This window comes from Heterobasidion irregulare, assembly GCF_000320585.1.
Source record: "Heterobasidion irregulare TC 32-1 unplaced genomic scaffold scaffold_09, whole genome shotgun sequence".
NCBI classification, from domain to species: Eukaryota; Fungi; Basidiomycota; class Agaricomycetes; order Russulales; family Bondarzewiaceae; genus Heterobasidion; species Heterobasidion irregulare.
Genome location: NW_009258205.1, coordinates 1,173,323 through 1,196,674, shown reverse-complemented (window position 1 = coordinate 1,196,674; position 23,352 = coordinate 1,173,323). Strand labels below are relative to the sequence as shown.

The 23,352-nt window shown below is 45.5% G+C and overlaps 10 protein-coding genes across 10 annotated transcripts; 6 read left to right on the top strand and 4 right to left on the bottom strand.

The window, feature by feature from the left end:
- Positions 1–579: 579 nt before the first annotated feature.
- Positions 580–1,232, bottom strand: HETIRDRAFT_454179 (uncharacterized protein; the record flags this gene model as incomplete). Its single annotated transcript, XM_009551850.1, has 2 exons — positions 580–1,026; positions 1,086–1,232. The coding sequence occupies 2 exons, from the start codon at positions 1,230–1,232 to the stop codon at positions 580–582; spliced, it is 594 nt and encodes a 197-aa protein (XP_009550145.1).
- Positions 1,233–1,922: 690 nt separating this feature from the next.
- On the top strand, positions 1,923–2,527 carry HETIRDRAFT_420932 (uncharacterized protein; the record flags this gene model as incomplete). Its single annotated transcript, XM_009551849.1, has 5 exons — positions 1,923–1,952; positions 2,031–2,128; positions 2,179–2,205; positions 2,264–2,313; positions 2,397–2,527. The coding sequence occupies 5 exons, from the start codon at positions 1,923–1,925 to the stop codon at positions 2,525–2,527; spliced, it is 336 nt and encodes a 111-aa protein (XP_009550144.1).
- Positions 2,528–3,142: 615 nt separating this feature from the next.
- HETIRDRAFT_454178 (uncharacterized protein) lies at positions 3,143–4,162 on the top strand (the record flags this gene model as incomplete). The annotated part of the gene is made up of 5 exons (XM_009551848.1): positions 3,143–3,301; positions 3,352–3,429; positions 3,490–3,753; positions 3,817–3,998; positions 4,063–4,162. 5 exons carry the CDS (start codon positions 3,143–3,145, stop codon positions 4,160–4,162), a joined length of 783 nt encoding a protein of 260 aa, XP_009550143.1.
- Positions 4,163–4,308: 146 nt separating this feature from the next.
- On the bottom strand, positions 4,309–5,347 carry HETIRDRAFT_454177 (uncharacterized protein; the record flags this gene model as incomplete). The annotated part of the gene is made up of 5 exons (XM_009551847.1): positions 4,309–4,362; positions 4,421–4,534; positions 4,608–4,924; positions 4,984–5,138; positions 5,205–5,347. 5 exons carry the CDS (start codon positions 5,345–5,347, stop codon positions 4,309–4,311), a joined length of 783 nt encoding a protein of 260 aa, XP_009550142.1.
- A 67-nt stretch (positions 5,348–5,414) lies between these two features.
- On the bottom strand, positions 5,415–5,585 carry HETIRDRAFT_326318 (uncharacterized protein; the record flags this gene model as incomplete). Its single annotated transcript, XM_009551846.1, has 1 exon — positions 5,415–5,585. One exon carries the CDS (start codon positions 5,583–5,585, stop codon positions 5,415–5,417), a length of 171 nt encoding a protein of 56 aa, XP_009550141.1.
- A 1,671-nt stretch (positions 5,586–7,256) lies between these two features.
- Positions 7,257–8,835, top strand: HETIRDRAFT_411292 (uncharacterized protein). The gene is made up of 5 exons (XM_009551845.1): positions 7,257–7,309; positions 7,367–7,627; positions 7,684–8,061; positions 8,119–8,618; positions 8,670–8,835. The coding sequence occupies exons 2-5, from the start codon at positions 7,510–7,512 to the stop codon at positions 8,721–8,723; spliced, it is 1,050 nt and encodes a 349-aa protein (XP_009550140.1). The 5' UTR covers positions 7,257–7,309; positions 7,367–7,509; the 3' UTR covers positions 8,724–8,835.
- Positions 8,836–8,928: 93 nt separating this feature from the next.
- On the top strand, positions 8,929–10,168 carry HETIRDRAFT_429222 (uncharacterized protein; the record flags this gene model as incomplete). Its single annotated transcript, XM_009551844.1, has 4 exons — positions 8,929–9,046; positions 9,118–9,495; positions 9,558–10,051; positions 10,115–10,168. 4 exons carry the CDS (start codon positions 8,929–8,931, stop codon positions 10,166–10,168), a joined length of 1,044 nt encoding a protein of 347 aa, XP_009550139.1.
- A 7,020-nt stretch (positions 10,169–17,188) lies between these two features.
- Positions 17,189–19,339, top strand: HETIRDRAFT_55514 (uncharacterized protein; the record flags this gene model as incomplete). The annotated part of the gene is made up of 9 exons (XM_009551351.1): positions 17,189–17,314; positions 17,371–17,509; positions 17,665–17,764; positions 17,818–17,936; positions 18,007–18,124; positions 18,262–18,748; positions 18,869–19,033; positions 19,104–19,241; positions 19,298–19,339. 9 exons carry the CDS (start codon positions 17,189–17,191, stop codon positions 19,337–19,339), a joined length of 1,434 nt encoding a protein of 477 aa, XP_009549646.1.
- Positions 19,340–19,819: 480 nt separating this feature from the next.
- HETIRDRAFT_144458 (uncharacterized protein) lies at positions 19,820–21,477 on the bottom strand. Its single transcript, XM_009551843.1, has 6 exons — positions 21,086–21,477; positions 20,685–21,025; positions 20,552–20,627; positions 20,343–20,485; positions 20,118–20,283; positions 19,820–20,054 (listed from the first exon to the last, which is right to left on the bottom strand). Exons 1-6 carry the CDS (start codon positions 21,127–21,129, stop codon positions 19,949–19,951), a joined length of 876 nt encoding a protein of 291 aa, XP_009550138.1. The 5' UTR covers positions 21,130–21,477; the 3' UTR covers positions 19,820–19,948.
- A 318-nt stretch (positions 21,478–21,795) lies between these two features.
- On the top strand, positions 21,796–23,347 carry HETIRDRAFT_420924 (uncharacterized protein; the record flags this gene model as incomplete). The annotated part of the gene is made up of 2 exons (XM_009551842.1): positions 21,796–23,121; positions 23,231–23,347. The coding sequence occupies 2 exons, from the start codon at positions 21,796–21,798 to the stop codon at positions 23,345–23,347; spliced, it is 1,443 nt and encodes a 480-aa protein (XP_009550137.1).
- Positions 23,348–23,352: the final 5 nt, after the last annotated feature.

Genomic DNA, 23,352 nt, shown 5'->3' with positions numbered 1-23,352 from the left:
ATGCTGCTGCTGCTGCTGCTGTTATGGCGCGTCCTGCGCGATAAGTACGAGCCAGTTGGGAGATCGCTTCGCCTGCATACATTTGATGCTGGACCGACAATTACGTACACGAGGGCAGGGAAACGCGCAGCCTGTATGCACAAGTTCCGCCTTTGAAGGTTGTTTGAATAGGAACACAATGTTCCAACGGAAGCATCATTGCTTCCCTTCGCCTTGAGATGAGACACACGAGGTTCTCAAGGTGGTTCTGAACCGAACATCTACAAGAGACTGGTCAGAATACGAACCTTATTGTTTTTGTTTTGTAGAAAGTCTGCACTTAGACGTCATGCCGCTTGACGAAATCAAGAAGGCGTACAGAGAAAAAGCAATACATCAATTAAGCACGAACGGAAAGTCTATAGTAATACACGGCTCATCAGGTGAAAGACGGAGTTGCCAAAAATACAGTGTCAAATGATCCTGGTATCTTTTTTGTATGAGTCCAAAATGTCATTCGTCTGTCTCGACCTATCAGGTGCGATATCCGGTCCCGGCGTCGAAGCTCGTCGTCGAAAAATTCAGCGCGGCAAAAGTGAATCATGATGATAATGAGGATGTTCGCGAAAAAGTCGACGGTCGGCGTGAGGGCGAGTCGGATCGCACAAGCCGATAGGGGTGCGCGCGCGCACCCTTCGCAAGGCATCGCTGCGGGCCGCGTACATAGTCTAACGCGCGCCCGACGAGGAGCAGGGGTCCGTTTGTGCGATTTGGTGTGTGCACGCCAGACGTGATGGCCTGCAGTGTCGGAACATAGGGGGCATCGGGAGGAGGGAACAGGAGCGCAGCGTCAGCGTGTTCCCATGAGTCGGTGAGAACGAGGCGGACTTTGGGGAATGAAGGGGGTGGGGGAGATGGAGATGGAGATGTGGGTGCGGTTGAGTCGGATGGTGCGGGGGAGGTAGAAGACATGCGAGAAGATACGCTGGACGAAATAGAGGGTCGCCGAGCGCGCGATGGTTGGGGGGCGGCGAGCCGCAGAGTATTCTGATAATAAAGAAGTCAACAACTGTAGATGCACAGCGGTGAAAGTATGCGGGACATACATAATATTCATGGGGGTTGTTCAGTTCGTGAATGGGAGGCTGCAACATCTTCTTGCTGACGTCAGGCATGGGGAGATCGAGAGAGTGCAGCGGAGGGAGGGTAGGGCGTTCAGAGGTAGAAATGAAAGCAGACAGAGATGGAGCCATCGATACAAATATAGGCCGGGGGATCAAGTGATGGGAGGTTATAAATGATATATGATCGGGGGCAAGAACAAAAAAAACAGGCGTGTACGTGCGGGGATAGATTGATACAGATGTGAGCGTGAAAATGATGTCCGCCTGGGGTAGTGAGGGCCTGCCTGTATGCGAGAGGGATACAAATTGGGAGTGGATGGAAGGGTACCGAGAGAAAGATCCGGGTAGGGAGGAACCAGCGGGGAAAGGCGGACAGCCTTTATACTCACCGAATCATGCGGACGTACCTTGGAAAAGAGAGTTGAGAAGGGCCACTGGCGCTTGGGAAGGGGTTGTTGAGATCCTGTCGAGCCGAAGCCGTCTTTGTTTGATGGCAGCGCCTGCCATTGTTGTGTGTCGTAGCCACAAAAGGGACACTCAGTATTGTTCGACGCTTCCCGGCAGTGCCCGGGCGGGCTTTCATTTTGACCGGTGGATCTGCAGGCAAGGCAGCACCACTGCCCAACATACGGGGGTCAACGAACATCGTTTTGTTTGATCAGAGCAACGATTCGAGCATACCTGCAGAGAGGTGTCGTTCGTCAACTGGGGTAGGTAGGCCTCGGGAGCCAGAAATGGCGCGCACCAATTGTTTACTCTTGTTTGCACCCCTCCGTCGAGATCTCTTCTCTGACTTCCACCCGGAATAGCTGGACAATAATGGCGGAAACCCAACCTAAAATCCGTATCGTGAGTTCTTCTCGTGGCCCCTCACGATTGAAAAGCGTAGACTGACAAATCCATGTCTTGTTTTTGTCTCCTCAATAGATGCAAGGCGCCGAGCAAGACCTTTCTGCTGCGACATATCAGATCTTTGACGAGAGCCACACACTTGGCAATGCATTGAGGTGGATGATCATGAAAAAGTGCGTTGATAGTGTCGTTGTGTAGTTGTGTATCTCTGACAAAAGTCAAGTCCGAAAGTGGAGTTTTGTGGGTACAGGTGGGCTCTTTCATTTGTGAACCTACTACTTGGTTTCGTTCTCCTGACCTCCTCTCAGCGTCCCGCACCCCTCGGAAAATCTCATTCAATTGCGCATACAGATGTATGGTACGTGTTCCACCAAGGCACTTTTTGTTCTTGTCACTCGGTATTTTGCCATCGTCCTCAAATACATTGTTTTCTTCGCGCAGACAATCTGTCATCATTAACCGCCCTTCAAACTGCTCTTGATGACCTCGATACCCTATACGAAAGCATAGAAGACGCATACAGAGCCAGTCTTGAGCAGGATCACTATGAGAAATTTATCGAGCAGAGCTGAGCGCTCGTGAAGAGTTTGTTACCCTATGTGTGGGCCCTTTTGTATCGTTCGTCGCATTAACTCCTTCCCTCCAACGTTTAACATTCAACGTTCACGTCACTTTCTCATTGTTTTGTTTTGCAGACTCGAGCCGTGTCGATCATTAAAATGTATCATAATAAGTACTGTGTAATGTATCACGTGATTTGCCCTCTCGCGCACGTGATGATGATTTTGTTGACCCTTCGAACGCGCATTGTAGGCTTTCGCCACTAGCAGAGGGGTGTTCTCCCCTGAACTCTCCGAGAGCACAGTAATATGATCCTGATAGATCATAAATCACATCCGAATACAGTCTCTCAGCGGGAGACAGCTGGCGACACACTAATTTTAGCCCTCATCCGACATTCTCATGTCTCACCACTTCCGAGTGAAACCTCCGCTGGGAATCTAGGCTATTGGGCTTCACCGCCTTCTCCATAACTTCAATATGACGCACATATGGCACAGCCGCATTCACAAGTATATAAGACCCACCAACTGCTTATTTAGGCACATCGCAACTTGGACTCATACCACCACTACCAACTCATACCACCACTACCAATTCTCATCACATCTAACACTTAACTCAACATGATCGGCGCAATGAACCTCAATGTTTTCTACTGTACTGTCTGCGACAAGTACTTTGTTTCGAAGCGTGCTCGCGAAGAGCACGTCCAAAAGTCGACAAACCACCCTCAGTGCGAGCCTTGTCAAAAGCGCTTCGCTCACATGAACGCGCTACGCACTGTGAGTCGCATCATCATCTTTCCAGGTCAAGATGCTCACCTCTATCACAGCATTACGTGACGTCGAACAAGCATCACTACTGCAGTGTGTGCGAGAAGTTCTTCGAGACTGCGGCCGGGTTCAAAGTGGTGAGCCCCTATTTTCTCAGACCCCTATCGAGCTCGACTGATATGTGCATGGCATCTCAGCACATTGAAGTCGCCGCAGTGCATCGCGATGACAGCGATGACGAAGACGACGAAGACGATTTTGATGACTGCGAAGATCTGCCTGAAGGCTGGGAGGACGAATACGGCCGCCTGGTTTTCCCTCAGGAGAACGAACGTCACAAAATATTATATGGCGATGCGACTAAATCACCCTTCGACGAATATTTGAACGATGGGGAGAAGTCAGGGGAACCTACTGACGAAGACAAAGCTGCTTCGCTAGCCAACGACGAGTCTCAGCTCGTACGTTCATCTAGAGCTCCTCTCCATGTTCTCCATGACTGATGAATCACTCCACAATTCCAGAATGCCGAAATGAGGGCCTGCATGCTTGTCGATGTTGTCCATGACCAGGATATGGACTCCTACCCAAAGCTTTCTGAACATCAGAAACATATTGCCACCGGTGTCCATGTCACCTGTCCAGTGTGTCTTAAATACCCAACCTCTACCGCCACATTGGGTTGCGGGCACCTCCTCTGCACCAGGTAAGTGTTGGGTTTCAGATTTCTTACTCGGTAACACTAACCTTAAACTTCGATTTCTCTGTAGGTGTATTCGGAAGCACCTGAACAAACATATGGCGTGCCCAGTGTGCTGGAAGCCAACGAAGGCCGCTGATGTTGTCCATGTCAAGCCGTGTCTTATTTAGACGATGTGAAGAATCATGGATCAGATTACTTATAGAGTTGACTGCAGGACGGTCATTACTGGACGGATTTTGCTCAATATATCATATTTCATACATTCTCAAACCGATATATAGACATAAGTTGTCGGCACATCGAACGGGCATCTTCATAAAAAGTTGGCGAAAACTGACGCGACTTTCTCTGGCTCGTCCCAGTGAATCTACACTAACATCACCAGAATAAACAACTTCTGCATAGTTTACAGAATAGAAACTTACGAAATGATTTGCCCTAGACGATGTGGTGATCATGGCGCGGGTGACCTCTCCCTTCGCCTTCTCATCATACGAGTCGGCGAGATCCCAAGCGCCCGTCACGCATTTACCCAAAATCTGCTCGCACCAGATCATCTTCACCTCCCCGTGGCCAGACACTGCCCGCATGCTTCTCGAACATCCTAGTTACGCCGCGCAAATAGACATCGTGTGGCATCGAGTTGATGAACATCTCGTGGTCCTGGACTGCCGCAGGGTCCATGACGGCCATCTTGTCTTCCGGCGTCATCGTGCACAACGTGGGTGGCTTTCCAAGCGCGACATTCATCTGGAGCTGTTGCATTAAGCATTTAAGGTCGCGAGACATGACATAGGGGTGGCTGTAGTAGCCTGACATCCATGTCTCGAAACTGGCGAGTTGTTGTGCTGGAGGCAACTCGGAATTGTCGGGGAAAGGGCGGAAAAAGCCAGCGATATCCGGAAAGCCACACAGGCGGCGAGGGACATCTACATATATCCAGTTCAGTATCAATCTGGGTATACCAAAAGAATCTTCCAAGCCTCACCGTATAGACCATACGCGCGCATGTACGGTTCCAGTGCGTCCTTCAAATCTTCTGGAGCTTCGTATGCATACGCGAACAATGGGCGTACGACGGTGTTTCCAGACGGCCACCCGACGAGTACGATCTCGCCTTCCTCCTTACCATCCTCAGAGATGCTGAGGGGTGGCATGTCCTCCTTTTTCGCAAACTTGGCAATAAAGTGACCAAGCTCGAAGCCTCACCGGCGAAAGTACTCCGTGCGTCGATCATCGTCCTCACTGCGGAGCAGTGCGAGGTCCTCTTCAGAGAGTGGAGTCGAATTGCGGTAGTCGCGTTGGTTAACAGCTACGAGGCGCAAGCGGTGTGCAGCTGCGAATGGGAACATGCGGTGAAAGATAGCTGATGAAATGCTAAGCTCGTCCACATTCAAGATTGTAAATGAGATCCGTACCTCAGTGGAAGCTCGTGCCATGGACAAGAACGACTGTCAGGTAGCCTCCTTCGAGGGAACCCGACTCTTCATAGTAGAGCTGCGTGCCCTTCTCGTCGACGGGTCCGTATGGCATGATGAAATCTGGGAAGTGATGAAGTGGTCTCTGAGCGATGCGCATTGAGCGCCTCATATTAAAAAGGTCGATCCAAAGGCGCTTCCCAAGCGGTCGCAAGGCACCAGCAAATCCTGTCAACCGCAATGTGAACGAGGATCCCGAACCTTACCTGATATTATGGCACAATAAGGGCTGATCCAGCACACGAACAGATCGTGCCAACGGGCCATCTGTTTTCCTCGATGAATCGAGGCAGCATTCTATACACATAGTACAGCATATGAGATATACCGGTGATCTACCTACGAATCCAAGGCAGCTACAAATCAGCTGCATTGTGAGATCTTTATGGGTGCCCTCGGGGATGAATCAGCTGACTGCAAGTCGGACACGGAATTTTCGGAAGCTAGAAGCTTGGCTTGCTGATGCCAACGATTTGAAAGTCAAGCTTCGCTGCCTCCAATTACTACTTGATGCTTTACGGCGGGTAAAAGACGACCTGTGCACACTCATACGCCCCCGAGTCGGAGATGATGAGTAGAACCACGCTGATTGCACGAGACCATAAAATCGGCCTATGTCCTCGAGCGCAGCTGAAGAACCGAATGATGAGTGGTAGTCTTGTCCTACATGCTCTAGGGACTGAATTAATGTGTCAGCGAGATACGAGATGTTTCGCAAATGCAAATCGATGGCCGGTAAGCTGAAAGGAGGCAAGTACTATATCAGACGCAATTGACTTCTTCTGATGTATGCCACCTTGACAAAGCCTTCCATAATTAAGTCCAGGACTGGTGAGCAGTTCGCCCACTCGCTTATTCGCCGCAAGCCATAAGAACAAGATTGGACCTGTTGCTTGCGATAGCCTGACAGCGATTTAAAGAACGAAAGAAGACAGTCTACACCAGGATGAGAAAACATCTCGGCTCACGTCAGAGTTCGAGTGAGGAGGGGTTGAGTCGCCCTCGCCGCCAAGGATCAATGGCTTAGATCAAGCATTGAACTTTTAGGCGTCTCGCTCTGCAAGAGAAGCAACATGTCCAAAGGGAAACGTCCCCTACATATATCAACCGCGAGAGGGTCTACCTGAATTGTGAGTGCTATCTTAGATATCCGAGATGTAAGAGTGACACCGGCGGGTGATTATCTGGAACAAGAACGAGCCGATAAATAGCATGCCATATGAATATAGAGATACGCATTGTGTTGCTCTAGCCTCTGACCCGGGTTTTTTCCAAAGATCGGGAGACCTCCTCTAACAATCTTAGAGACTTGTGGTTCGTGCTGATTCAATGCAACCTGATGATGTTCCTTTGAGACACAAAGCACGAGCCATATTTTTGGAGTAGGAAGGGTGCATGAACGTGAGTCGGAAAGGCGACTGATTGAGTTGTCCTCCCGGAAGACCGGGCCGGATGCGGCGGCCGTGAGCTGCCGTGACTTTCCTCGATCCTGCATCCACACTGCACAGCACCAGCTGGAGCACCCGCTGGTCCACTGGAGGTCCGAACTTCATCATCAAGTCAATCATCTAGTTGCTCAATGAGAACTCCCATATATCTACTTCCTGCATGCACCAGAACTCTTCCAACATTCGCCGGCCGGTCGACAGGACGACTATGACCTTTACTCAATTGAACGCTTATCGTGACCTGTTTCGTCTGTTTCGTGTCAGTTTTGGAATAAGACTGCAAGTGGAGGATGGCCTCCGTGTGTAAGCTCCCTGTGTCGCTTCATCCGAGTTTTAAAAATATTCGGGCGTAGATGCTTGGAAGTTTCTCGGTTTCGAGACAACAGTCGTTCGTACTCTTACATGTGCCGGTTAATCCATTGTTGACAGCGGACTTTTCTTCAAGGAACTGGACTCGAATCTGGATCACCTGGCTCAGCGTGCATGAGAAAACTTTGCCAAATAACTCATCAGAAGATCGTCCTCCACGGTTGCGGTCTAGTATATAAGGGCGACTCGGCGTAAGCGCAGGCTATCGAATTATCCATCATGCCCCTTGCACCTGTGGATAATAAAGGCACCCAGCTCTACTATGAAGATACAGGTGCGGTGGAGGGTGTCTCGTATACGACCCTCATCATAGTGCATGGCACTGGCATACACGGTGGTACGTCGTGCCTCTACATCATGAACCCAAATAGAACTAATTATAATATGCACAAGCTTTCTTTCGTCCCATGCTTTCTTTCGCAGCGCAGAACAATCTGCGAGTTGTTTTGGTGAACAGAAGAGACTATCCTGGTTCGACACCTATCTCCGACGAGGAACTGGCCACGATCGGCAAAGGCTCCACACCTGAGGCGCAGTCCGCATTTATGACTTCTCGAGGCCTCGAGATCGTAGAATTTCTGGCCTGGTTTGTCAAATCGCAGGACATCCCGCCGATCTCTCATGGAGATGGGAAAATGGAAGGGGGCCTGGCCGTCGTGGCGTGGTCTTCGGCGAACGCAACATTCCTAGCCCTATTCTCTCACCTCGATCAGGTATCGTCTGAAAACAGGGATTTGCTCGAGTCTTATTTTAGGACTTATGTATTTTATGGTGCGCTGTCTCATACACAATGTTTTGTGTTTGGATTCATTCATCCGGATGCTCTAGACGGCCCACGTTGGGCCATAGGCTATCCCCACATTGAGGGGTTTTCTCGACCTTTTTATACCGTCACGACCGAACACGAGCGGTTTGAGGTTTTCAAGAGCTGGATATCTGCCTACTACCAGCATCCAAATATAGAGGCCCGTTCGCTTGCGGGCCTTACTGATAAAGCGCTTGTGAAGGAGAAGGTAGCCACATTCAGCCGCATGACGCCTGAAGAGATCGACGCAGTGACGTCCCGGACGGCATTGTTTCATTCAGAACCTCTCGTACGCACGATCGATCCAGACGTGTTCGGAGCACACATGCGGAAGGCACTGTTCGACAAGGAAATGGCCAGGGTATGGCCGGGAACGCAGGTCAAGTTGCTTCAGTGCAGCGAAAGCTTGTGGGAAACGCTGCATGTATTGTGGGAACTGGAAGCTCTGTACGATGAGAACCGCGCCAATGGTTCTTCCGGTAGGGCTATGGAATTCCACATGATGACGGAGGCTAATCACTGCGTACGTTGTTTAATCAACAATCGAATGGTAGCTAAGCGTTTTTCACCCCAGGCTCAGTGGGATGAACCGGAACGGTTGACACGTCTTTTGGCAACGATTGTATAGGCATTAGTATCAGATAAAATGCCTATTTGTCTTGAATTCCTGCAGTATGCTTTTCAGCTTGGGTCGGGAGTCAGTAATGAAAGAAACGCTAGAGGTCACTGCCTCTGATTCCAGACGGCTATATGTTCACACTGAGGGCTGACCATGTGACTGGACTAGATTTGCGTATAAAACAGGCTTTGTATGTAAGATTCCTCGTCCCACCATGCCTGTCTCTCCGATCATCGATAAGCAAGGGATCCAGTTTTATTATGTCGACACGGGTGAATTGGAAGGCATCTACCTGACTGTCGTCTTAGTTCACGGCACTAGCATGCCTGGTGGTATGTATCTTGGTTTCTCTCAAGATTAGTAGTTCCTGACATTCATTTAACTCGTCATTTGGGTTGACCAGGTATATTTCGCCGCATGCTGCCTTTCGCAGCAGCTCACAGACTTCGCCTTGTCCTCGTCAATCGCAGGGGGTATCCTGGAACGACCCCTCTTTCTGAGTCTGACCTCGACGCTATAGCCAGCTCTGATAGCACGACGCGTGCAGGTTACTTCGAGCAGAGAGCCTTGGAACTCGGCAAATTCATGGCTTGGTTTGTTCAGAAGGAAAAGATCCCGACGTATACCATCTCCCAAGATAATAAGCCGGAAGGTGGGATCGTCTTGTTGGGATGGTCGTCCGGGACTACGTCGACTATCGGTCTTCTGGCGCTTCAAGACAAGGTGCCAGCAGGGATCCAGGCAGCTCTGGAGCCTTACTTCCGCTCATTGTGTATTTTTGGTAATACGACCTTATTGATGCTCCGATGCTCAAAACGATCATACTCACATGATATGGCACAGATACCCCACGATGGGCATTTGGCTTCTCGGACCCTCCCGGGTTCTACCATCCCATGCGTGATGCATCCTTGAGCCCTGAGGAGCGCCTTGCGAGGTTCCAGACGTGGGTATCAGGGTACTACGCCCACCCTGATATCCCGTCGCGCGACATCAAAGGGCTTACTCAACAAACATCACCTGATTTTGCTTCGACCATGGACAGCATGACGTCTGAAGAGCAAGCCAGCGTAAGCTATGCAGGTGCTATGGCCGTTGAAGCCCTCGTCCTCAGCACACCACCTGAAATTTACCAAGCGCTGCTCCATAAGACGATAGACAAGCGTTCCGCAGACCTGTGGCCGAGGTGTAAAGTGAAGATGCTATGGGGAGATATGAGCCTTTGGGAGATGGCCTCTGGCGCGTGGGAAATTGAGAGGTTGTATGAGAGTATGAAGGCTTCGGGTGACATTGGGAGGGCATTGGAGTCGATCAGGATGCCGGGGGCAAATCATTTTGTGAGTCAAGTTCCAACACGACAGTGGTCGACTAATAATGGTATTGGCTGATCGTCCAACCAGTTCCATTGGGATCAGCCTGATAAGACCTGCGAGATCTTGTCGACAATTTTGTAAAGTATATAGCCCAGTCGCAGGGATGTAAGATATTGTTGTAAGTTATAATTTCCTTGGGTTTTGTGGGCCTTGAATCTCTAAGGGAATTCATATATAATCAAGCATGATGAATGCATTCTTTATGTGGATCCCCTTGAATGAAACTTTCTGACCAGGGAATATTGTATTCAGGAATTCTAACATGTCTTCTTTTTATCATTATTCAACATTGCTCACAAGATGACTGGGTTTCAAACCCAATGAGAATCCCCCCATGGCTGAGAGGACAAGGTCAGAAATTTCCCACAAGGATAAGACTAGGCGTGAGCAGGTAGGAAAAAAGATACAGAGCTGTCAAAAACTTCTCAAAAATCTAAGAAACTAAAGAGAATCTTCTAGTTCAACTTTCTGTATTTCCATTGTGCTTCTTTTGTGCTTTTATTTATGTCCTATTGCAAACTTTTTACTTCTTATCATGTGACTGCTTTGGTATGATTTGGTGCAACTTGCACTCACAGGTGTTCTGAATATAAGTACCTAGAACTATTGTATTCTTACTAGATATGCAGTTGTTAGTGGGTAGGAGAAGACTACTATAGGTATATATACAAGCAAAAGAAAGAGATAAGACACAAAAAAGTGTGAGATGTTTTTAACTACCAAATGGTCCATACATAAACATGTTATGGCCAGCTTTCAATTTTGGATGATAAGTTGATGATATAGAAGAGATATAAATTGAACATACTAATTCTAGAGAAGACAGCTTTGAGGGCAGCTTTGAGGATGGCTTGCTAGTGGAAGGGAGCTAGATTGAGTGTATAGTAGAAGGATATGTAATGATTGTGTTGTATATGTGGTCTATGTTTGTTGATGACACAGAACCTGAGAGGTCCTTGATAAAATTGCCTATCTGTGGGTTCTGGGGCATCTACAATAATATGGAGAATATAGAGGAGGTCAAGGTAGAGTGTGACAAAGCAGCCATCTTAGTAGTAGGTAGGTATGAGATAGAGTGGGGTGTGATTATAGGCTACATAAACTTGGAAAATAATACCCACATGCCAAAGGAAAGGGTAGAGGTAAGATAAAGGGGTTATGGGCAAGGGGATAGTTGTATATGGAAGGTAATTATTATGGTCTGATCTATTAGGGCCTCTTTGGCTAGTCTATTCTGATCATGATTATCACAAAAACTAGGTGGCTTTAATCCTAGAGCATATATTATGGTATAGGGTATATCCTTGGTCATTAACACCTAGTGGATATCATTATCACTAGTCAAGTATTCTAGAAGATAATACAGATGACTAATAGAGGGCTTACAACCATATACTCATAGGGAAACACAAGCCATTGTACTTCTGGTTGAAAAGAAATGAGTAAAAAAGTGTAAGAGTACTGGCTAAGAAAAAGCAGTGACTTAGAGAATCCCATAGGGTAATATGGCATTCTTACATCTTTCCAAAGTAGTATAAAAACATATATAATATGCTAAGGATTTTTAGTCTATTCTTTTTTATTTACTATAGTTTTCATAATATAGACCCTTTTATTCAGTACAGTCTCTCTGCTATACTCCTTTCTAATATTATCTACTCTTGCACTCTTATACAACTGAGACTATTACCCTCCTCATCCTTATTATATAACCTAGGAAAGAACCCACTACTCTTGGGGTTATCAAACAAGCAGTTTATAATACTAGAATAGACTTTTCTTGCCCTTACCTTGCACAAACTCTAGCTTGCTGCTACACTCTTTCTCATAACTTTCCTTAGCAGGGATTATAGACCCCTATTAAGCAAGCATTACCTTTTTACACCATAAAGCAAGACCTAGGCTAAAGCTACCCTCTTAGCACTAGACAAATCAATAGATAGTTCTATTATAACAACTATCCTATATGACAAGAAGGCACTCTTTGGTTCTATGCTAATACCAATTTGAATGCCCTACCAAATTATGGCAACTGCTCATACAAGAACAGGTATTAATATTTAACCTTTGACAATAGAACAAAAAAAGAGTTCCTTTAAAAAAAAACAGAGAACTATTGGAACACATTACCTCAATATAAAGATTCTGCACCATTAATCCCTGACAACTTAGAGCAAGAAGAAGTCACTTTTTACTTAGACTCCGACTCATCATATAATTAAACACCAATTAACACCTAAAACCCATATTGTTAAGAACTGCTCATTTGATAACTCCAAGAGTAGGAGGTTCTTCCCTAAGTTGCATAATAAGGAGGGGTAGAACAATAATTTTAACTATATGAGTGTATAGGAGAAGATACTATTCACAAAGGTATAGGAGGGACACTATTGGAAGACAGTATCTAATGAAGTACTACAGTTTGAAGACTGCAGTGAACAAAGAGAATAGACTGAAGATTCTCAGCCTATTCTGTGGGCCTTATATACTACTGTGAGAAGTCATGAGAATTCCAATGCTTTTCTCTAGGAATTCTCCAATGGCCACTGTTCTTTTTTAGCACCTACTCTTATAATTTCTCAATTATCTTTTTTTGATATAGGAGTTTTAACAGAATAGGTTCCCTTGTAAAATAGTAATTAGACCTGCCTTGAGTTCTTTTCTTGGAATATATCTCTTGATGCTTGACTAGTAATGATGATATCTGCTAATATGCTAGCAATGCCTCTGAGCATGAAACATACCCAAAAAAACACCCCTACAAACAAATAACTCCAAAATCAAAATATTTGGTTGGTCAGTTAGTTGGTCAGTCAGTTGGTTGGTGTTTGATTAAGATTTGATTGGGATGCAAAGAAAAGGGAATGGGTACAAGGCCACACTAAACACTGGCAGAGGATGACAAACTAGATAAGAGGAAGAGAGCAAGACAATGAGGGCTCTGATGGAAGGCTGTAGTCAAATGCAACAATACAAACAAGGGGACAACTAAGGTATATGCCTTAAGGTAATGTTAAGCCAATAGGCTTATCACACGCTTTAAGTATTAAAAGGGGTTCCTTAGCATCTGGAAAACCACCCCCTTGTATTAGCTCTGGATTATATCTAATAGTGTCTAAAAGTATCTAAAAGTGTTAATAGCATCTAAAAGTATCTAATTTCCTAATTGGGAGCAACACATTGTGAGCATTGGATTGGTTTCTAATTTCATGATATTAGCACTAATTCTATACTAAAAAGTCTTTAATTAGCAGTAGGAAATAGTAAGTACTACTGCTCTATCAGTGAGAAGGTAAAGACGAGGCACATTCTATACTATTTTAGCATATTACTCTCTTTCATATATGCCTATACCATTATCTTGTAGCTCTTTTGCTGACTTTCCAGCTGCCTTTACAAGGGACATAGAAAGAGAGAAATGTGCATTGATGCCCCCAGCCACTTTGTTGGCAGCTTGGCAGCTGCCACAAGAGGCTATGAAGACCTAGGTACCTTGTCCTTGTACACAAGATCATTAAAGTTGTCATTGTTAGCCAATGCCTGCTATTGGTCATTATAGGACACAACATGTGGGTTGGACTTAGGGATATGCTATATGCAGCCTTGTAGACCTTATTTATTAGTATAGTGGCTAATACTGTCTTGTGCAGTACACAATCATCATTACTATTGATATTACAATTTTTAGCACTATTTATATTGTTTATTATCTTGTTATACAGAAGATGCTCAAACTTGGTGTTTTCCTCTAGCTATTAGGCTGCGGAAAAGACAGTCATATTGGTATGTGGTGCCAGAATAATATATTTGCCTGCCATATAGGAAATATATGCATTAAGCATATTAAGATCACCTTCAACAATCTTGTGCTTATTTATATATAGGCATGCCATACATATACCCTTGTCCCTACCCTCTACCTCACTAGTGGCTATTTGGAAAACCCCTCTCTTTTATTGGATCTTGATTATTCATAATCATGTTTTTGATCAAATTTGCAAATTCAGGTAGCATTGTCTATACTAGTAGAGTCCCATTGAATATTACACTCAATCATAGTTTTACACATTCTCAGTCCAAATTGTATGAGTGCCATAATTTATTTTTATCCTATATAAAGTGTATTATTTATTTTCCATTGGTTTATTATCTTCTTAGCTGGTGTTTAAACTAAATCCTGAAAGACCTGATTTTTTAGGTATTTATTGACCTATTTATTTATAAGATAGAGGAAAGATAAATGTGAAATAAAATCAGAGATGTTGAGGTTGCCTATATTATGTCTACTTATTTAGATTACCAAGTTCATATCTTGGGCCTTGTAGCTTAGTGGCTTAGAGCATCTGTTCCGGGTGCTTGCATACATGAGGTTGTTGGTTTAACTCTGGCAGAAGGCAAGTTTGTTATAAGGTATATTCTGTGTTTAGGTATTGAACTAATGCTCTAATAGACATGACTCCATAAGAAGGCTATGAGAACTATGATGCTTGATTTATTATGATTTTTCCAAAATTTCAAGTTATAATCAATCCTAATAAGTCCTAATTTAGAAAATTATGTCTAATTAGAACAGGTTTAGAGGGGGGTAAGCTAAAAATGTCTAATCCTAATTGTTCTTAATTATGCATAAATAGAACTAATTAGAACTTAATACAAAGGGGTGGTTTTCCAGATGCATGATTGCCCATTTTCTTTTGCAATGCTGAAGCTATGCAGACATTCAACACCACCTTGAGCAAGTGGCTGGTGAAGCAAGCAGAGATCTTCCAACTCTCCTATCTAATCCAAAAATTTCAAATACCTATTCATATACATCAATACAACATAGCACTTCCAGAAAACCTTCAAAGACCTAGAACTACCAAAGAAGAGCAGAATAGGGCTAGATAACCTAGGAAACTGGAATATAGGGCAAGCATGATAAAGAGCTACTAATATCTAACCTACATGAGCAGCAAACAGACAAATAAGGCACACTAGACAACAGCAGGCCAATAAGGCATAAATGGCCAATATACTGAGAAGATAGCTAACCACAACATAATGCACCACACCTGACAGACACAGTACACTGTACTTTACTTTATTATACTTACCCTAATTCTTGCACTGTGACCCAACCTTCCTAAGGTTAACACATACTCTTAGAGGGTCATTGCAGAACATAGCCACAAACTACTATATTTTATTCCAGGTCACAAGTAAATATAGTATAATTATTCATCTAGACATATAGCATGCTATAACTAAACATAAAGCAATTGAATAATAATAATAATAATAATAATAATAATAATAATAATAATAATAATAATAATAATAATAATAATAATAATAATAATAATAATAATAATAATAATAATAATAATAATAATAATAATAATAATAATAATAATAATAATAATAATAATAATAATAATAATAATAATAATAATAATAATAATAATAATAATAATAATAATAATAATAATAATAATAATAATAATAATAATAATAATAATAATAATAATAATAATAATAATAATAATAATAATAATAATAATAATAATAATAATAATAATAATAATGTTTTTTCAACCTCCTCCACCATTTCCTCACTAAGAAATTCTCTTCTTTGGTTTAACACTTTGACTATAAAACATCTGATTTAATACCATAAACAACTCAAGGTAAATTGCCTCTAACTAGAGGTGGGCTTCCAAGCCTTGAGGTAAGCAATTTGTGTGCATATATGCACCTTACTCACTCTATACTCTAGATCCTCTGACTGGCACTCTTGTGTACCAATGCTTGTGCTGAAACAATCCTAACTGCCAACTCAATAAGAGGATCAGAATAACAAAGAGGATTTACATATAAGCAATTCCATCTTTTTTAATCCTCTTCTTTCCCAGAAAAAGCTCTCTATTAACCTCAGCCTAGGGTGTATTGCCAATCTAGTTGATGAACTTAAAAACATGTATAGATGCTGCCAAACAATCCAAGCCTGGGCATTTAAAAAAGTATGCTAAGCAAAAGATAATGTTCACTTTATTAGCAGAGCTACAGAACAATTAGTGTGTAATTCTTACTTATCTATAGCTAGTGCTAATAATTTCCACAGCTTGCTCTTTAATAGGAAGCACGTGGAAAATCACAGGCTAACAACCCCTATAAAATTTATAAAGATCTGGTTAGCTATGGATAAGATTATGAAATAGACTAGTGCTATATAGGCTTTTTCATATAGCTAACACAGTCTAATCTTTGGATTTGTAGCTCAATAGCTTAAAAGTTTCAAAGCTCAGGCAATAGCACAAATAGGATACACTTGTTGTCATTCTCCCAAAGTATGACAGAGAAATCATAAGTACACTAAGCAGTGGTAGTTTTTTATTATAGTTATGTTTGCTTGTCATACTTATTGCATATAAAAGCCTCACCTTGGGCTAGTTTTATTTCATATGTTTTGAAATTAATTTTTTTTTCTGATTCCATTAAAATGCTAAGATATCCAAAGCTCTCACTAAGTCCAACCAAAGGATATAAAAGCATCTAAAATTTCAAATGTTATAATATACTCTCAGATAAATTAATGGCATAAGTCTAAATTTGATGATGCTAGAGGATAAGATAGGATGACATATGATGCTCCAATCTTGTTCTATCTCATCTTCTCAGCTATGGGGGGATTCTCACTGGGTTTCAAAGTTGATAAACCTGCTCTTGGCTGCTAAGACAGGGGCAGATAGTGGTCAGAGAAAAGGAAATGGAGAACATTCTGGTTTCAGTGTCTGGACATCAAAACAAAACAGCATTCAATGCACTATAATGGACATGTCCGGAATTGAACCGGAGTCTGTTGAAACCACTCCCATGGCTATTTCTTTTCTGGGACACGGCGACTCAGTCGGCGGTTGCCTTTTCTGTACGTTATTATCCCACGCTCCAACTACACCACATGCCCATATTTGATTTCTTCTAACATATTTTATAAGGTATCCTTAATAGCCAGAAGCTGAGCTACTACGAGACTGCTTTGGCACTTCTTTTCCTGAACTTCCACACACTTATCATTCAACTCGGCGTAAATCCCCATTGATCATGGCACATTTCAGCCATATGGATCAAGTTGTACTGAACCTCTGGGTTGGCGACCTCCACAGCGCCAAGGACGTTGAAACATTGAAGGCGAACGGCATCTTCAGCGTTCTGAGTGCAATGCGAGGCCGACTTACCATTCATGAGGTGTGTGACTTGTTTAAGAAACATCAAATGAGTGTGCTTAGATTGATATATTTCAGACTCTCACGAGGCACCAGGTCCTAATAGACGATACGGAGGAGGCAGATATACTGCAACATCTAATATCTTCAATTACCTTCATCCAGGCTGAGCTTGAGAAGGGCAGAGGAGTATTGGTCCATTGTCAAGCCGGAATGAGTACGTCCTCCACTTCAATCTTCATACATTCAATGCTCTGTCAGGGAAGCATCTGCACAATCGCATTGCTCAGATCATTGACTACAATCTCCAACGGCGTCTATGCATCTACTTCGATCTACCCACAGCTTCTGATGAAAATCCTTTATCTGCAGGTCGAAGCGCAACCATCGTGGCTGCATATCTCATGTATTCCCAGAATATCGACGTATCTGCAGCCCTAGAGCTGATTAAAAAAGCCCGACCGACCATCCAGTACGTTATATCTCGCACTTATAGCTGTATCCTGGCGCTAATGATTCTCTCAGACCCAACAATGGCTTTCTCATGCAACTGGAGATCTTCCATAAGGCTTCGTTCAAGGTGTCGCGACGGGACAAAGCTACGAGAATGTTCTATCTAGAGCGTGCAGTTGAGGATATCCTTAGTGAGGTTCCTTTGAACATTGAGGCGCGATGATCAGAATCAGCTCATCGGCGTCGATCTTGATCTTGTAGATGGAGACGGCTCCGCTCCTGAAACAGACATGTTCGCGCGCTTTCCTCGAACGCCAACCGACTCTGCACCCGCCACGCCAGGCGGACCCAGACGACGCATCCGTTGCAAAATGTGCCGGTACGTCCCACTCTCTGATACCGTGAGAACTCGATAGGATGAGGCGCGTTGCAATATTTTCGTGAGCTTATCTCGAGCAGCCCGCCGTTTGTCCCAGGTGTCCTAGTTGTGCGCACTACTAACCTTCAAACTCACAGCACGGAACTTGCTACGCGCGACCACATGCTCGATCACGGGCAACTTGGTCCCCCTACACCCGCGTTCGCCTTATCCCCCGCTGCCTCCCGTCGCCCTTCGGCCACTATTTCTCGTCGCCCATCCTCAGGCTCGGGCACAGGCGTCCGTCCGCGTCTCAACTCTGACAATCGCCCCCGCCGTCCATCTTTTCGCGGCTTTGGAGACGGCGCGCTCAGCGGCCTCTCTGCCTCGTTTTCAATGTCAGCACTTGAAACGGAAGACAGCCCGGATGAGGAGGAGGATAAGGGCAAAGAGAAAGGGAAGGACAAGGATATCGATATGCCTCCGTCAAGCAAGACGCCGCCGCCTCGCTCAAGGGGGAATTCGACAAATGGCACTCATCCGCGGAGACCTTCGATGTCAGAGAGTGCAGGCATGCTTGGCGGGTTTGCAGCAGCGCTATCCATGTCTGCATTATCAACGGAGGACGATGAAGATGACGATGAGGTTCTCGCGCCCCCATTTCACTCGCGTGCGCACCCACCCTCGCTCGCACCGCTCTCTCCGTCTCTGTCGAACCACTATGAACGAATACCCGAAGGCAAACCTGTGCCAAGCCCATTGCAGCACCCGTCAGATCTCGCAGCTCAGCTGTATGCCAATCCAAAACTCGCTGCGCTGCGCTCGCCACCTCTCGGCATGACGCCAATGCAACCTCCCGCGAGAGATAAGACTAGCATCAGCCCGCCGATCCTCATGAACCCCAAATGTTCTGGCTATTTTGTTGAACCTGTCAGTTCGCGTCCTATTTACTTGTCGCGCGCATCCACTGATGATTTTGTCCGCCTTATTTGAACTGCAGATGAAGTGGATGGATTTCTTTTTGGAGAACGGAGAATTGGGTGGAAAAATCATATGTCCGAACAAGAAGTGTGCCGCCAAGATAGGGAATTATGATTGGGCTGGTGTATGCTGTGGATGCAAGGAATGGGTCGTGCCGGTACTTCATATACTGATATACTTTGCGCTTAGACCATCTGCTGATCCTTCTTTCAGGGATTCTGTATTCATCGCTCAAAGGTCGATGAAATCGTTTGATCCTAACAAAGCTGTCTTCAACACACGTCAATTTTCTGTCAAGTTGTCAAGAAATCTACTCTATTCCTTCGGGCTGACATTCACGAACAGCTTCATCCTGTGACTTTGCTGAAAGATCTATCCATTGTATCGCTTGTTTTCGTACCAGTGTTGTGCTCAGTTCAAAACTATGATTCACGTCGTGGCATCATCCATATATTTCTAGAATTTCGTTGTATTCGCACCTAGTCCGCTTCGGTATCAAATAAAGTATGTGTTCAGTTTCGTGAGTTCGTCCCATACTTGACTCCATAGACACCCGATGACAAGCGTTCAACTACCACTCCAGCGTGGAAATTGAGGGCACCTACTTTTCTATGTTCAATAAGGATAGTCCTCACAGGACAATGTTGAAGAGATCAGAATTTTCAAGTATCACATATTCTTCCTATGGGACAATATCATGGCATTCTTAACACACGCTTCAGAAATCAGCTCATTCTGGCAGCAGTTCGATCGGCTCAAATCGAGTGAAAAATATACAATCAATCACCGACGTAAACATAAGCACAACAAGAATGCATATATACGAGTCGACAGGGGGAGCGATAATCTGGAGAGAGCTTTTGCCTACAATTTAGGGAGGTGAAATCTGTTGACGAGCGCCCCACTCTCAATGATGCTGCCCTTGTATTTGTCTATGACTTCTTGCAAATCCCAGTTTGCAGAGACAAATCTTTGTAGAAGAGTGTTTTCTTAGACTTCTTTGAGCTTCGGAAGATGTAGGGTACCGACTCACTTTCCCGACAACCAGTCAACTTTGCCTGAAGTCAAGTAGAGAATCGTGCATGCCGGTAGCTGCGTAGTGTCAACGAGATACTCTTCCCACTCGGGATTATGTTCCATGACCATCTCAGTCTTGATGGTTCCAGGATGCACAGAGAAGACTTTCACGTCTGGATATTCTAGCGTCATATTACGATCACTGAATTTATGAGCAGATTGATGTGACAGTTGAGCTCACCGAGCTGAACAAACTCTAAGAAGCGACCAGTAGCATGCTTCGAAACGCTGTATGAACTCGAGTAGATGATTCGGGATTGAGCTGCAGTCGATGAGACGGCTACCATGTAGCCCTTTGTTTTAGCAAGGTAAGGCGTGGCAAAACTTTAAGCGATCAATGACAAGCCTTTGTGAGCATAAGCTGTAAAACTGAACAGACTACTAACTCACTGTGCGACGTTATACACTCCACGGAAGTTGACCTCCATGACATTCCACCACTCCTCGGCGTCGCGTTCTGCGAACGCTACAAAATCCCCGCCACGTCAGTTCAATGCAAGCAAGCCAATCGCTAAACACTGACGTCGATCCCAATGGCTTGCCGTCCCTGCGTTGGCAATACACACGTCTAGCCTCCCGAACGCATCGATCGCCGCCTTTACAGCAGCTTGTACCTGCTTTGGCTGCGTCACATCCGTGGGCACTGTCAGAACCTGCGCGTCCGCAGCATGACGCCTGATTGTAGCCGTAACGTCGTCAAGGGTTTGCTGTTTCCGTGCCGCAAGCACGACCAATGCGCCTGCGCGCGCATACGTGACCGCGATCTCCTCACCAATGCCGCGGGAAGCGCCAGTGACGAAGACGACCTTGCCCTTGTATGTCTGGCGTGTGTAGTCTTCCTTGGGGTCAATAAAAGGGTAAACGCTGCAGAGCCGTGCAAGCCTCAGAAGACGTCATCGATTTCGGTGCGAACAGAATGCGTACTCGTGTCTAACGGCCACTGGCAAGTCTTCAACAGGTGGGGCCATTGCTACTGGGGTACCGGCAAGATGCTCTTGCTTGGTCCTGGGTCTATGAGCAGGCCATCATGCGTGGCATCAGTTTATATAGGACTTTCCTGATGCATTACCAATTGCCCGCAAAATCAGCGTCAACTTGATGGAGCGCGCAAGCTCGGACCGTTTCTTGATGGAGTAGTGGATAATCTGCGAATGGGCACCTGTATCGAGGTGTCTGAATCGGAGACTGATCCTATCATCATGGACAATGTTTCCATCGTAAAACTGCAAGGAGCCACATCATCGACCACGTCCTTGCATGCAAACTATCTTTCTGGAAGGACAGGTGTCGAAGTATTTGCCAGTTGAACACAAAACTCCAGACGTTGTTGAGGTTCCCACCAGTGGCACAAAGTGATTTACAGCCTGCTGACCAGGCGGCACGAGCCGTTCAGACTTTGAGTAACGGCGGCGCGTTTTCGTCGGAGTCCCTACAGCCGGACAAGCCGCCGTTGAACCCTCGTATGGCGGAGCGGCGGAGCTCAGATTGACCTTGCGTCCGATCCTACGCCAACGGTGGGCTACTCCGCCACTCATTCCACTGTCTGGCACTGCGCGCTCGAACTAGTTTCATATTTCCTCGCATCTTTTTTCACATCATCCTCGACCTTTGGTTTCCGAGGACGCATTCTGATAATGTCTGCATCGTGGAACAAGAAACGGGGCATCTATCCCTTCATTCCAAACGAAATATGGTTGCTTATCTTCGAGTTGGCCACTTGTGTGCCGGGAATTTTTGATCCAGACGTGCGCGACCCCTTCGACATCCCTATAGATGCAAATTCGCGTCTACTCGACCTGCGCTTTGAGCAGAGTCATATCCGAAAATCCCTGCTCACTAAACGTCGCATAGTACGGGTCTGCAAACTATGGTGTGCCCTTGCTACGCCTCTCCTCTACCAAGCAGTCATCCTCCGCCACATGCATTGTGTACACTCGCTGCATTCCACACTAATGCAACAATGTGCGCGAGCTGAAGTTCCGCTCGGCTTTTGGGTGCATCGTGCAGATGTGAACCTGCGTTTCGACCAGGACAAGGGTGATGGAAACGCAGAGGATTTGTCTGTGCTCGCAGAAATCATTAGATGTTTTCCGAATCTTCGCGTACTTGCCGTCGCTTCACAGTTGTTCGCCCATCCGAGCGGAGATACCATGGCTGATCTCCTTTGTGTCGCGGTGGGTGCAAGTTGTAGCCCACAACTATTGAAATTAATCTGGGCATTCGATATACATCCATCCGATTCCGCTTTCTCGGTTCTTTTAAAAAGGATGCCACGACTGCGCACTCTGGTGGTGGGTCCAGAAGATCCTCAAGCAGACTTTTGCCCCCTCGCCCTTCCTCCGCTTCCAGATCTACGCTTTGTCACTGTAGCTCACATGGTGGAGGAGGCCGATACCATGATACTGGACCCCTTTCCTAACCTCCAACAGATCCTTTTGAGATGGGTTGCTGACAGCACCTTGGCCTGCCTGTCGGATTTCCTACGGTTCAGAGCCCCTGACATCACCACTGCATACTTGTCAATGGATCTGGGACCCGCAGCTATGATATGCTTTACTCTGGCAGAGAATTGTCCTCGGCTCACTCGGATCGTCCTTATTGCAGATCGGTGGTCGTCCATCACGGAGAATTACGACGGCTACTTCTTTTCTAACGGTGGTGGTGCTGGCGATCTCAATTCTGTGCCATTTCTCCCACCCGTCACCCACTTGGGTCTTGCATGCACACAGAACCAGGCCTCCAATGTGACGTACCGGCGTGTCTTCGTATGGTTAACAGAGCATATTCCGTCTTCACTGAAGGTCGTACGGTTTATGAACCCAAAGGGGTTGAAGGACTTGCATGATCGGCATTCAAAGGTGTTCACAGAGGGCCTTGCTAGTTTACCAATACTACGGGTGGAGGATCACCAAGGGATTGATCTGAGACTTGAAGCTGCTGTTGTCCCTCAGACGCAACAGGTGGGGAGCGCGATCTCACACAAGGTTTCTCGAGAGACTGACATGTTATACTCGAAGATTTAAACTCGTGATGGATGGATTTGCAGCTCATAAATATTTCGTCTCGCAGTTCCTCAACACAGCAGTGCCTTGCAGGATCGACATTTTGATGGTATTAGTACAAGGTCTTTCGACCCTGGAGGGTGTGTGGGTGGAGGATTGGAGGAGCACGATGAAGACGATTTAAGCGCC